The sequence below is a fragment of the Dryobates pubescens genome, chromosome 25 (assembly GCF_014839835.1).
Source record: "Dryobates pubescens isolate bDryPub1 chromosome 25, bDryPub1.pri, whole genome shotgun sequence".
In the NCBI taxonomy this organism is placed as follows: domain Eukaryota; kingdom Metazoa; phylum Chordata; class Aves; order Piciformes; family Picidae; genus Dryobates; species Dryobates pubescens.
In genome coordinates this window covers 7,222,786-7,237,608 of record NC_071636.1, presented here as the reverse complement: position 1 = coordinate 7,237,608, position 14,823 = coordinate 7,222,786, and the positions used below count along the sequence as shown (strand labels likewise).

Here is a 14,823-nt window from a genome sequence, read left to right as displayed (position 1 = left end):
AATTTGCAGTCTGATGGATACATACAAAAATCATTACCTCAAACAAAACTCCAAGGTGTACAAACTTAATCTATTCTTCATAGAAGATGACAAAATTTTTGTTTAAAAATAGTCTAATCCATAGGTCAGATAATTTTTTTGTCAGTTATTTCACCATCTTATTTAGTTCTTTGCTTGAATACTTAAGTTTGAAATATTACATTGGAGTTGGGGTTTTTTTGTGTTTGTTTTTTTTTTTTTAGGTATTTATCATATGTTCATTCTCACAAAAAATGGATTCTTCTGCATTATATGTCTCCCACTTGGTAAAATACAGGAAGGTAGGATGATCTACAAAGCACCTGAGATTTCTGCCCCTGTACACTGCACTGGTTAGGCCACACCTTGAGTACTGTGTCCAGTTCTGGGCCCCTCAGTTTAGGAAGGAGGTTGACTTGCTGGAACCTGTCCAGAGAAGGGCAACAAAGTTGGTGAGAGATTTGGAACTTAAGCCCTATGAGGAGCTGGGATTGCTTAGCCTGGAGAAGAAAGAGGAGGCTCAGGGGAGACCTTATTGCTCTCTACAACTACCTGAAGGGAGGTTGTAGACAGGCAGAGGTTGGTCTCTTCTCCCAGGCAACCAGCACCAGAACAAGAGGACACAGTCTCAAGCTGTGCCAGGGGAGGTTTAGGCTGGAGGTTAGGAAGAAGTTCTACACAGAGAGAGTGATTGCCTATTGGAATGTGCTGCCCAGGGAGGTGGTGGAGTCACCATCATTGGAGGTGTTTAGGAGGAGACTTGATGGGGTGCTTGGTTGCATGGTTTATTGATTAGGTGGTGTTAGATGATAGGTTGGACGCAATGACCTTGAAGGTCTCTTCCAACCTGGTTTATCCTATTCTATTCTATTCCATTTGAACAGGAAAAGCTGTTTTAAAAAACTTTTCCATGATATTTCTAATAGGAATAAAATATCGAGTTGGGATTTTCTATGTAATCTTATTTTGGTTTTAAAGGGAAACTGATAATACAACCAGTTCTGTAATAAAATCAGTTTTGCATTCTTCCAATAACTGCTTTACCTTATGTTTTTCTGAGTCACTGCTTTAGAGATAGTACTGGGTGCTATGTAAGCAGGATTTAATACTACAATTGATCTTAGCTGTACTGAAGAGTATTGGGAATAAAGTTTTAATGCTGTATATTTATTAGTTAATTTTCTGTTACTCAGTACCGGGATCAATAGAAATAGACTCTGTTAAAGATCCTGGCTAAAGCATTTGTCAGCATGGTCAGGTTATGATTAAACTGTTCTTTATGACATTTAGTGACTTCTTAAAATTCTGGAAAGCCTCATTTAATACTGATTACTGATTTTTATTTTCTTGGTTTTTGCTGTAGCCATTGGCAAGAGGGATATGACTTCAGCGAAGGAAGTAAGGAACACCTGCCAACTCGTAACACGTTTGCAACAAAACTTTGCTCTGTACATTTCATTGACTACTTACCAATTTATTATTGCAATTCATAATTGTGTTTATTACTATTCTGTACATGTAGAAGTGAGCAGTTTGACGTTTTATCCACTGAGTGTATAAACAATTTTTTTTTGTTCCCATTTTGTATGTATTCCCTTCATCTTTCACCCCACAAGTTACAAGGACAGATAAAGACAGCTTTCATCTCCACAGAAGAGTATCACAACCTTGGCTGTCAGAATTTTGTGATAAGTAACTCAGTGAACAAAATCCACTTGATAGTTGGGGTAAGTACCAAGAATGTATTTATAACAATTTTATGAGACCAGTGATGGTGTTTTTTGATCTGGCTGGTAGAAAAAGATCATAAACTTTTTGCACTATGCCTTTTTGTCTTTTATTTCCTTCACTGTAAATTTAAAGGTTATCAGTTGTGCAGCCTGTCCACAGTTTTTCTTAAGAGCAAATAAGTGTTGCCATTGCAGAACTTACTCTCTTGTTAAGGGAGGAAAAATGTTTTCACCCTGGTTGCATGACCTTAGTAAATCACTGTGGTTCCTGTACAGATGAGTCTGTTTATAGTCTCAGCCTTGAGCTCAGAGGCAAAGTCAAAACTGACAAGGGTCTTTCAATCAGGTTTGTGTTCAACAAAGATTTGCCAAAGTAAAAATCAAGGTCCAAATGCAACAAAGCCTTTATGTGTGAATTAAGTACAGCAGTTAATTAAAAAATAAAATCTATATATAGAGAGAGGCATATTTTGAAATGTTGTTTGGGACTAGAAACAAATTTTCACTGACATGAAACTTGTTGAAAACAGTGCATTTTTTTCCCCAATAGATTCAGTGTAGGTTTCATTCAGGCTTTTATGTTCTATGAGAATGGAAAGGGGATATTTTGACCCTTTGTGAAAACCCTTTTGACCTTTTGTGAAAACCCTGCAGTGTTTTTCAGAAGAACCAAAACTATTTGGGGACGGTGACCGTAACAATTACTGTAGCAAAGGCCAGTCTTGAAAGGAGAGAGAGAGAAAAAGTAAAATTAAAAAATAAAGAAATAAATGTATTTTTCTGAATGTCAGCATTCACCAGCAATAGGTTAAGTTAGTTCTGCAGCTTTCCAGTTTAAAGATCAGTTGTAGAAGTATACCTGTCAATGGCCAGCTTGCTAACGTATAACCCCTCTTTGACTTTACTAACAGGGTAAAGGTGATTACATACTCTCCAAATGGGAGGTGGACACTGCCAGCAACCTGGTGTCTATTCAAGGTTTTGTTGATTCAAGTCTGATCAAAGGTAAAGAAGAGGTTTTTCTCTTTTTATAAGGAAATATAGTGTAGGATTCACATACAATAGCATAAAATACTAACACATTTTCAGGTATTTCACTGGTTTTAGTAAACAGACATACACCAAATGGAACACTTCTTGTGAAATGTATTCTCTTCCAGCTAAATGTCAGCATCCTAGGAAGTTCCATGAAGTTGAATATCTGAGGGTTCTAATACGTGCTTGCACATTTTAACATGTTTTTGAGTCAATAAATTTCTCAAGAAAAATAATAAATCTATGGATATTTTCTAGATGCAGTGAAACTTCAAGTTCTCGACAATCTGCTATTTGTTTTAGATACAGAGGTATGTGTTGTGATTTGGCTTAGTCTTCATTTTAGTCTTCTTGAACCAGCTTCTAAATATATTTGTTTTTAAAGTAATAGTTTAAAAATGTGTTTTCACAAAATAAAGATGCTTGTATTTGCAGAGGATCTTGATTTTAATGTGGTTTTTATTCTATTCCTAGTCATTATTTAACCTATGAAACAGGTTAATATTCTTCTTTAAAAAAGACAAATAATGTCTTACATGAAGAAAATATTAAATCTATACCTGGTTTTATTTGGTTTTAATCTAGAATATTTTAAGCATGTGGGATATCTATTCTCTTACTCTAATTTGGGATTGGCCTTCAGTACGTATTGAAGAATTTCTGCTAAGTACAGAGTCAGATTCTCCAGTCACGTGGTAAGTAAAGCATTAGAGCACCAGTTCTGAAAAGCTGTCTGTCATTAAAGGAAATGTGCCACAAACACTTGATTATTTTTTTTCCAGTGAATTTTTAGAAGTCTTTGTTGAAACCTTTCTAGTCAGTAGAACAAAATAATTGGCCTGTATGTATCCTTAGCTGTGTGTTGTAGAAAAGAAAATGTTGGTGTTTTCTGCTTTTTCTTGGTTTATCTGTTGTTACTGCTAATGGATCTGGCTCATAAGCTGTATCATGTAGGAAAGGCTTGTCTAAAATAAAGTGCATAGTATTGGTTACAAGTCTGATGTTACAACAAAGTTAGACTGTCTTTTGGATAGATAAATAGTAATATCTTGATTCTGCAGATGGAGAAACATCTGGAGATGTATGCATTGGTTAAAATGCTAAACTTTAATGCCAATTAAGATAAGACAAAATCTTAGACTCTTTCCACTGCTCTCTGCCAGTTAAAAAAAAAAAAAAAAAATCAGATTCATTTGAAAAGCACTAAAATGCCAGAATTTAAATGTATGTCTTCTACATGCTAAACCACTGTTACTCTAGGTGCACTGAAGGGTTTTAAAATGTACCAGTTTCCACAGAAAACTAAAATTTCTACAAGTCTACAAGACTATTTCAGTTTTAATGTAAGATTTATACAGTATATTTTTTTTTTTCTCTTTCTTGTTCTGTAGGCAAGGGCTTGCCAATGTTAAACTGATAGTCATGACAGCACCAGATAACAAACAGGTATAATCTCTTTATCTGTGTTCTGTTCCTCAGTTGTTAAGCAGTCACAGAAAGAAACAAGAGGTGGGGGGAAAAAGGAGATCACTAAATATTTGGAGCAGATAGAATTCTTAGGAGCTCAAAGTCAAAACTGAAATGTGACCATCTGTATATTAAGATACAATAAGTGAGAGGCTATTGCCATGTCTTATGGTGCTGACCAGGGCAAGCTGCCCTGCTGTTTGGGTTTTCTAGGGATTGTTTGGAGTAAAAGTGATTCTGCAAACATCACTCTGTCCCTTCTGACTTGTTTGTTTTCTCTTTTTTCCTAGATGAGAAGTCTAATGGTTTTTGCATTGCCCACTATGCAACCACTCTATTCTTTGGAAGTATCTGCTGTTTCTTCACTTGTTCTAAGTGGGATTGGCACGGTGTGTTTAGATAATTTGTTGTTCTGCTTTGAATAAATATAGTTTCTTTAATAGGTTTAATTATTAAATAGGGTACAGTGTTACTCCTGTTGGATTAGAACCAATTTGTGCTAGAAACATCTCAGAAGCTGTAGAAGGAGAGATTAAATGATGGCCCCAAAGGAGGGAGAAAAGGACACAATATATAGCAGATTGAACCGGTTAATACTAATGCCAGTTCTTCTTGCTGCCACTACAGCTGAAAGCTGTGTGAAGTTTTATGTTCTCTTAGCATGAAAAAATGCTCTGGATTTATTTAGGATTTATAAATTTAGGTGAGAGAAATACTTCTATTGTTTAAACTGCTTCCTTAGAAAGACTTTAACTAAAGACTGCACAGTTAAGGCCCTCAGAAATTTTAGACAGAAACTCTCCAGGAAATATGATAAGCATTTTAAAAAGCTCAACAAACTTATCTGAGAGAAAAACATTAGTTTTTTTCTAGATTAAGAAACACAATGCACTACAGTTGTACTTTTTTATGACTGCTTTCCCTTACCACCTAATGATGTCTGTTACTGCATTCTACAGGATACAATATACTTCATGGAAGGAATTCATGAAAATCAGATGTAAGATGTTTTGTTTCTTACTAGATTAGTAATACATAAAAATGGCAGATGACTTCTACATGCAGTAGTTTCACAATTGATTAACTCACAGAGTTCCCTTTCATCCTCAGACCCTCCGAAGGCCCAGTTTCAATTGTTGTGATGAGAATTTTAACTGAAGCCTTGCCAGAAAACAGGTATTAGTTTCCATAAGTCACTCTTAATGTTCTAGTCTTTTAGCTGTGGTTTGGCATTTCTATTGAAGTAGTGTGTTTTACTTCATTTCACCTCTAGACTAAGTCGCTTACTTCACAAACACAAATTCACTGAAGCAGAGAATTTTGCTATTCAGTTTGGACTAGATGTTGAGGTAAGTTTGCTGTTCTTGATAAATATATTTGGAGATGAATTAGTGTAACTGAACTTAAGGGTAAGGTTCTTGTCCTGTAGTCCTATAAAGTGTTAAAATATTGCAAATAAAGCAATTCAGTATACGTGAAAGCCGATTCAAAATTAGACAACTACATGGTGAACTCCGTGTTTATAATAACTGACATTAAAATACGCGTCAACTGTTAGGGACTAACTGGGAATCCATTTTTGTGACAAAAGCACTCGAAAACATTGTGAAAGGAAGTGCTGAGGTTTTAGTTGAAGAATATCTGCTGAAAACTTACCTACAGCAAACTGAAAACTCTGTTCTTGTTTTTTTTTTAACAGCTTGTATATAAAGTAAAAGCAAGCACCATTTTAGAGGAACTAGCTTCAGCTTCTGTTGGCAGTCATGGTCGGGAAGTCTGGCTGGATCTTGTCAATGAGGCCAAAGAAAATTTGCAAAAAATTCAGGTGTGTTGTTATGTCTCTTTCTCTTATAAAGTAATTCAGATGTAAAGGAGCTTAGTGTTAATTTCAGTTGTTTCTTTCCTCCTGCAAACAGGACAGCCAGTTTGTTGTGGATTACTGCATAAATGCTCCATGGCCGCTGTATGAAACCACTCAGGAAATGCTGAACTATGCTAAAGTCAGAGTAAGAGGGCTGATTTGTTTAAATTGCTTATTCTCATCCATTCTTATTACATCCTTCTATATAGTTTGAGAAGGGGGGACATCTCCAGACCAGTTTCAGTTATTCAGAAAGGAAATACATTATAAATTGCATGTTATTTAACATGATGAAGCAGCAAGGCTTATTCCAGCTGCCTTGTTGCTATTGCTTAAGGGCAAAAAAGAGTTAACAGTTTTATTTTCACTTCAGGAAACAGGTTTTAGTTTGGAGTAGTAGTCTTCAATTACCTTTAAAATATTAGTTTCAGAACTAAAAGCTCTAAATATGTCACTTCTTGTTTTCATTATTTTTAGCCTTATCAAACAGAATCAGAGAGATGCATATTACCTGTCCAGTCCTGCATACATGTAGCAATACAGGTGGAGTCTAACATTATAAAATAAAGACTCCAATTTACAGAAGTACTAAATTATTGCTTGTGTCTTTATTTATTTTGTTGTGCTGTCTGGCATGTTTTGCATGTACTGAGTTGTCAGCCAAACCATTTAATGTGTTTTTTTCAGATCTTGAAAAAAGAGGTTAGAACTATTGCTCCATCTGATGGGACTCTGGTGTATATAAATGAGGTAAGGACACACTTCTTGGCCCTGTAGTATCATTTCTTAGTCAAGTATGGTGTAGAGTTTTAAAAGACATGCTACCATTGAACTTTTTTAATGTCTAAACATGATTCTATTGTATAGAAAGAGATTTTATTGAAAGAGAGCCAGATTTATGACAGGATTCAGAAATAAGTGATTCCTTCAGTCCTAGAAAGGAAACTGAAGGAAGAAACTTTGTTCAGTGCTCTTAGGTATTTAATTTTGTTTCTTATTTAGTCCTATCATATACAGGACAGGCCTCACCCACATTCAAGGAGAATCAGTAAAAAGTATTTACACTATTGAAATTTTGGATTAATGCTTTATTAAACAAATTTACATATGTAATTTAACTGAAATCCTTGAAGTGTCTTTATTTTCCTCCATTCTTCTCTTTGTCATGGTTATTCTAACCATATAATGTGACTTGTTTGGTAGGTCAGATATTGGCCTTAAATCTCTTGTCTGCCTTCAGGTATTGAGAGCTCAGGCAAAGCTTACAACTTTTTATGGAGCTTTTGGACCAGAGAAATTCAGGTTTGTTTCTTTTCGTACATTTAAGAATTCAAGTAAATTTAAATGGAATGGTTACATATCTGCCATTGAAATTAAGATTTACTTTTATTTCATTTTAAATTTAAATTCATTAAACTTTAAATACTTCTTTCTCTTCCTGAAGTTCCATCCTCTGCTGTGGACAAGGGACAATGCAGAGAGGTGGAGTCATTCTATATATTGAAATCATATATTATCTGTTGCACAGGCACTATCTTGTCTAGATTTTTTTTCATGGTAATATGTATAGGAAGGGAGGTGATTTTATGCACACACAATCTAACACAGCATACAGTACTAGCTAGAAAAGGTTTGAGATTTTTCCCCCCTACAACTCCTTTAAAATTGTCATCTAATATTCTTTTCCTCCACTTGTTTCTAGTGGTATTGCTTGGACAGAATTCTTGAAAGATGAAGACATTTTCAAGAATATCCTTTTTCAGCTAGAAGAAGGAAATTTTTCCTGTGCACAGTACCTCTGGCTCAGACATCAGGTGAGAGAGAATAGACATCTCTTTGATATTTATGGAGGATGTTAAGCCTCTTAAATTTTCTGGCTTTATTTAACAGAATCAGGATGATGCAGTTACAAAGTAGCTCCTCAGAGGAGCAAAGGTCTGTGGCAGAATCTCATCTATTTTCAAAATTATTATCTATTCACCTAGTTCCTTAGAAGGCTAAAGTTCATATTGATTCAGGAATAGCTTGGTATTTCTGATGTCAGAACACATATTTCTAGGTCTGAATGATGACAGTTCTTCAATTTATTCTGTGGTTGTTCCACCCACTTCCTTGCAAGCACAGCTCTCAGAATCTTCAAGAGGCCATTTACTGGCTGCCCTAAAATCCTTTAAAAACTATCACATACTCTCCTTACTCTGAATGACACATTTGTACTATTGTCTATGGGCTATTACATTCTTTAGTGCAGCACTTTCGGGCCTGTGGCTTTGTTTTCTGAATAGTAAGTCCTGAAGTAATAGGACATGATCCTGCCACTGTAATTTGCAAAGAAATTGTTTCAACTTGGTCTTGTTTAGAAGACCAAGCTCTAGTTTTTTTGAACAGGGCTATTTATGATTACTGAGATTTTTCTCATTGCATTTGTGAAATCTATTGCTGCTTCCTCTAGGTGAAACAACTTTACAAAGTATCCATGTGCTCCATCTATCTGTAACTTGTCTGGTTTAATATTTTAGGCAGATTTCGAAAGCGGCTTTGATGAGAAAATGCTGGAAAACTTGCTTAATGCCATCCATTTCACTGTTCCTTTGAAGGAACTATGTTTGTGGCTTAAAAATGTAGTGATACCCTTCTTAAGAAGAATGGTGCCAAAGGGACAGGTAAGACTGACCTAATAAATGCAAAATGTAATTTTCTCAGGCTAAGATAATTTTATAGTCAGATCTACAGGCTTTTGTTTTTGAATGTTAGAACCTTTTTCCCTTGTCTTTTAAAGGTTTTCTTTTCCCTATGGTTTATATAAATGGCTCATAGCAAATTTAGCTTTGATAGATAGCATAACTCTACTTTTTTTTTTCTCTCCAGAAAATACTAGCAAAATGGCTGGAGCAAGGTGCTCGAAACCTTGAATTAACTGATAAGGTAAGTCAAACTGCAGAAAATTTGCACGTCTTGTATTTCTGTATATATGATATGCTGTATGCTAATACTGCTTTTATTTTTTCTGGACAGGCAAATTGGCCAGAAAATGGACTCCAAATGGCAGAGGTATTTTTTACAAGTAAAACTCAAGGTGAAATAGGACTGACAACTTCTAACCAGTGGGCTCCTTTGGTAAGAAGTGATTGTGACAAGGATTTGCTTTAAGAAACTTCAGAACATATGCTCTGTTGGAATGGATGATAATTAGGTCACTATTAATTATGGTGAAGATTGACTTAATTCCATGAAAGGAAAGAACTGAGTTCCAATCTTCTTGGGTTTAAAGATTAAACAAAGAAAAGTCAATACAATATTAATATCCATTAACAGATGTATTAATAGTCTGTGAAAAATAGTCTTGAATATTCTGTAGTACAGAAATAACCCTGAGTGCTACAAAACACATTTCAGTGCATGTAGTCCTTACCACTTTAAATTCAAAACCTATCTCTGTCAAAATGTTTGGAACTTAATTACAATTCAATGTATATTATGACCTGGTGATAGCATGTATTAAAAATCAGCTAGCTGTAAGATTATGAGTACTGAATTTGTGAGAACACAAATAAATGGCATGTTGTATATCCTAGTTATACTGGTGACTATAAAGCTGCCAGTGTGAAAGTGGAGGCAGATAAAGCTCAAAACTAACCAGCTGCATTTTAGAAGCTGGGAATGCTGGATTGCATTAGCTCTGCTACCTTAAAGTTCTGAATCTTGTGTTCAAACTGCATAATGGCAAGAAGAGACATTTTCTCTGTGAAGTCCCACTTTCAGCTTGTACTTGTTTTTTCTTTGCTGTATCCCACATAAAGGTAATAGTTTAGCATGCATATTTATAAAATCCTTAAGATTGCAAGGCATCAGAAATTGTTTGTGAGGTTTCTTGGGAAATCATATGAAAACCAGGTGTCTGACTCTAGAGAGAATGTCAGCTGTAGGTCCATTGTGTCTATTCCTTTTGTCTTAAGTGTCCTCAAGACTTTCAGTGAATGCTATGCTCATCCCTCCTCCCTGTGCAGGCTCTACTAGTGCATCACTGTCTTTATAAATATATAAAGAATGTTTCCTAATGTCTTGCTAGAATCTTCCTTGCTGCATTGTTCTTATACCAGAGATATGGAGAATAATTTGTTTTCTTCCTGTTTATGGCAGCACTTAATGGGCTTGAAGATACTAATATTTCACTTCTAAACACTGTTTCAGAGATGTGGTGACTGTGAAGAGGTGCGTAGGTTAAAGAAGCTGGTAAACGATTTACAGGAACTGATAAAGCTGTACAGAAAATACAACTGCAGGCTGGCACTCTGTGATATTGAAAAGGTAATCCTGCAGACAGTTTTAAAAGTGCTTTTGAGTAATGGATTGTTCTGAGATGGGAAAAAAGTCTTGTAGCCTGCAATTTAAAGTCAGACAAGAGGAATCCTGATGGATTGGTTGGTTAAAATTGTGTTCATATCTTACATGCTGTGTTTGTTATAAATTTTGTTTCCACTGTGGGTATAAATATATAACGTGACAAGATACTAAGAAAAGGTATGGCTTAAACTCCATGATTTACAGTCTTTATTGTTTACAGATCATATATTATGGAACAAACACTAGCAACAGAGAAATTAGAAGTACAGCTGAACTTATAGTAATGGGCTTTGTATAAGAAAACTTTCTTTTGACCTAAAGAAGGATGCTAGTTTTTGAAATCATTCAATTGATTTCAAAGGACACTGGATGTTGTATCATTTATTAGAGATGTAAAGGATCATATACTAAAATGTGATGTTCTAACATGGTATTGTTCTACTTCCTGCCCAGGAAAATGCAACCACTATTGTGTTCCGCATGTTTGATAAAATTTTGGCACCAGAGCTCGTACCATCCTTTCTGGAGAAGTTTATAAAACCCTATCTGTGTGAACATAATCTGCAAAAGGATGAACTACTTCTACAGTATATAAAGGTATCCATGTTTTCTTTCTTTTGAACAAAGCTATTTAAGGAGGAGGCAAGCAGAAAACAAACCTGATGAGCATCTTCATTTACACTTGAATTTGAGGACCAGCTTAGTCCTGTCAATGAACCTACTGAGTTACTATTTCAGTAATAAGGTATTAATAGATACAAGGGCAGATAGCCAAAACTGTCTCTTAGTGTCAAAAAAACCCTTTTATTCTTTGTCTAGAAGATGTTTCTTCTTTTCAGAATTCAAATATCTTAATAATCTTTATCCAAATATACAGGATTTGCTAGAACGTTGTCGGACATGGTCTACCTCAGTATTTGAAACTGCATGGGAGGCAAAGGCAATAGCTGTCATTGGCTGTATCTCTGATACAGATGTAAGTATGTTTTACAAAACAGGTGTCAAGTGGCTCCAAAACATCTGTTCAGAATGAACCATTTCACTTAATGATATGAGTACTTTTTTACTTGAGTGGTATGACGAGAAACAAATAGTATACTGTCTTTTTATCTCCTTTGTGATACTATTTGCTTGACTTTGATTTTAGTTTTGATGTCATCAGAGGTAAAATATGTAAGAAATTCAAGCTCTATAGTGTCATAAATTTTACTATATGCATTTTCTAATCCATTGTACATTCTTTATCATAAAAAAAATGTGTCCCTTTATGCAAGTGAGGACTGGGCCAGGAAATAAAATTCTTGCCTAAATGAATCCATCACACATGAACAATGCTTCAAGAGAGTACCTTGTAACTTATTTTGAAAAGTTAAGCTCTTTATCTTTCTTCTATAGGTGAAATTTGATGCAGTTCTTGAGATAATGCATGGTGCTACAGTACCATGGAGTGCAGCAGTGGAGCAGCTGGTAAAACAGCATTTGGAAATGAATCATGTCAAGTAAGGGAACATCCACACCTCAGTTTTGTGTATACTTTGAGTTAGAATTCTGTTTGGGAGAGGTGGTGAGGAAATGCTGTGTATCTGATGGAGTATGATGTCTAAATCACTTAGCTCTAGGTACCAAATAAATTAGTAATAGGTTGGTTTGCCCATAGGGTAAAGTTACTGCAGGAAAGTTACCGACTGATGGAGATGAAGAAGCTTTTGCGAGCCTATGGGATAAGAGATACTAATCTTTTAAAGGACAATCAGATGATAATGGTGAGTGATCAGCATTACTCTTACTTCTATTAAACAAAAATCCCTACACTTTACCTGCACGTGCTTTCATAGGGTATTAGAAGGTAGACTTCACAAAATCATAGCAATTAGTAGCTTCCACTCACTGGTTTGTCTTATCCTGTTGGGACACATTTTTTGCCTGAAAGCCCATTCTTTTTAGTAATTAAGCAAATTGTTTTAGTCCAATCTAATTAGCACAGTGTTGACAGAGTGTTTTCTTTATGGGGGTTGGAATGAAAAGAGGAGAGTAACAAAAAGGAAGGCTAAGTCCTCTCAGAATTTCTGATCCGATTTCTCCTCAAGTTACAATGAACAAGACCTGGAAATGTTTTTAATATATATTGTTTCTGTGACATCTCCCCTTTATTAGTGAGAAAAATTAAGTATCTCTGGGAAAAGTTCCTTGCCATTCTTTGGACCTAGATGAGTCCCCTGAATTTTGAGAGTTCCTAGGATAATTCCCTTTCCCGAGACCAATCTTCTCCCAGTTGTGCTTTAGTCAGGTTTTCTCTAGACAGAAGTTTTTAACTTCTAGGAAGCTTTCCTGTTCTGAGCTGTACAATTACAATCCAGAAACAGCATCTATAAATTACTTCCTTTGTTATTTGTCATCAACAAACTAAAGTCCCTATCTGTTTTTTTCTTACAGAGGCTAGTGAAATACATTCTTAAACAAGACACCCCTACATCTTTGGAGGATGCTTTGAAAATTGTAGCAGCATATATGTTGCCCACTGTGGAAGTCTACATTCTGAGGATGATAGACCTCATTGACAGAGAAAGGGTACTAAACTACTTTATGTCAGAATTTAAAGACACTGAGGCCTACTTACAAAGCAGGGACAAGTTGCACTACTTGCTGAAATCTTATACAAAGTTTTCATACAACTCTTTCTTACTGTAGTTCAACTAATTGTACACATCATTGCATAAACATTGAAAAAATGAGACCTTTTTCAGAGATTTAAACATCATGAACCATCCTTCACTTGTGACAAAAAATGATGACAATTCCCATGATACACAAGTTATGAATTGAAAGTTCTACACATTTTCACATGCTGTTTTTTTCTACAGTTGGTTTTGGGCAAGTTGCTTTCTTGCCAACAAAAAAGATTCTTCAGAGAAATGCTTTCCTCTGACTACAGACCCTTCCCCTTTAGATTTAACAGCACCGGAATGTTTGTCTTGCAATACAAAGTGTTGAATGTTTAACTACTAGTAAGAAGCTTTCTTCCAAGTTAATTTCAAGTCCCAGTTTAGCAAAAAACCTGGTTACCTTTAAATTACATTGATATTCTAATTAGAAGCATTTAACTTTATTTACTACATTATAGGAGCTTTGATTACCTTTATACCCTGTGTTTGTCCCTGCTTGTGTTATTGGAATCTCTTTAACCTGAAGGAGGTTTTTTGATTAAGGAAATCAAATTAATTCCCCTGCAAAACTGTTTTTCTTGTTAACATCTGTTCTGCCTTATTAGCTCATGGTATTTATGATAATATTTTTTTTAATGTTGCATAATTGACAATGAACAAAATCACATTTTAATTTGCCTGTAACAACCCTTAGTGAGTAAGGACAAAGATTTTTACTTAAAGCCTCATAGACTGAGTAAAAACGATTCAGGGAGTTTAAGGAACTCATGTCATAGTATAAATATTTTATAAAGAGATTTGGAGTTCATCAGCAGAAGATTCATCTTACCCAAGTGACCAACATGCAGCCATTTTATAACAGCCAATACCTAGCTTATTTTTCCCAAAAGCAAATGCCTTTTTCATTATTTCTGCTTTACATTTTTTTCCCTTCTTCTTTCTACCCCTCCCACCCTGCTCTTTTCAGGGAGAAGAATCTCTGACTTTATTAAAATCTTTGCCCCTTGCTGAAGCTGAGAAAGTTGCAGAGAGATTGACTGTGTGGGGAACACTGGTATTGCAGAATAAAGCAGATAATTCTGAAGAGGTAGGAAGTCACTTCACATTGTAAAGTGTGTACACAAGTTATTCTAAATACTATTCTTAAGAAGATGCTTAAAAAGGTAGGGGATGCAGGAGTAAAAACCATGCCAGCAAAAAGAGTTGAAGAACTGGTCTGGCTTTGAGCAAGAGGTTGGACTAGCTAACCTCTTGACTCCTCCTCTAACTTGAGTTTATTCTGTATATTATATGTGTCATTTTAAAGGCATGGCCACACAGTGGCATGGCTGTCTGAATTTGATGAATAATTGATAACCCTGCTGCATTATATCTCCAGTACTATGTATTTAGTTGCTTGGAAAATGCCTAATTAAAAATTGCAGATGTTGCTTTGCCATGCACCAAAGTGGGTTGAAGTTTCACAGTTGACAATACACACTACTGTCTTGCAGCTGCTGCAAATTTCTGTAAATGGTTGTTTTAGAGTGTTATTCTGGGCAAGGGGAGGAGGAACAAAACAAGAAGGGTGGATATTTACATAACTGCTGTGAAAGCTAACAGACTGTGTGGAATAGATAAATTTTCCAGATATAAAATATTTGCTGTTTCTATAAAGGATTCATGTTTACAATAATCTTTTGTTCTCTTGCTTTTCAACTGGTTG

General features: G+C 35.4%; 1 protein-coding gene across 1 annotated transcript in view; it reads left to right on the top strand.

The window, feature by feature from the left end:
• Positions 1-14,823, top strand: part of KNTC1 (kinetochore associated 1) — a 38,380-nt gene that overhangs the window by 1,665 nt on the left and 21,892 nt on the right. The window contains 26 exon segments of the mRNA XM_054172904.1: positions 243-320; positions 1,382-1,416; positions 1,635-1,745; positions 2,660-2,753; positions 3,042-3,094; positions 3,369-3,478; positions 4,175-4,229; positions 4,541-4,639; positions 5,210-5,262; positions 5,361-5,426; positions 5,524-5,599; positions 5,950-6,075; positions 6,167-6,256; positions 6,799-6,861; positions 7,352-7,413; positions 7,814-7,925; positions 8,631-8,774; positions 8,980-9,036; positions 9,127-9,228; positions 10,303-10,419; positions 10,909-11,052; positions 11,333-11,431; positions 11,851-11,954; positions 12,113-12,218; positions 12,889-13,023; positions 14,086-14,205. Of these exon segments, the coding sequence (XP_054028879.1) occupies positions 243-320; positions 1,382-1,416; positions 1,635-1,745; positions 2,660-2,753; positions 3,042-3,094; positions 3,369-3,478; positions 4,175-4,229; positions 4,541-4,639; positions 5,210-5,262; positions 5,361-5,426; positions 5,524-5,599; positions 5,950-6,075; positions 6,167-6,256; positions 6,799-6,861; positions 7,352-7,413; positions 7,814-7,925; positions 8,631-8,774; positions 8,980-9,036; positions 9,127-9,228; positions 10,303-10,419; positions 10,909-11,052; positions 11,333-11,431; positions 11,851-11,954; positions 12,113-12,218; positions 12,889-13,023; positions 14,086-14,205 (2,411 nt within the window).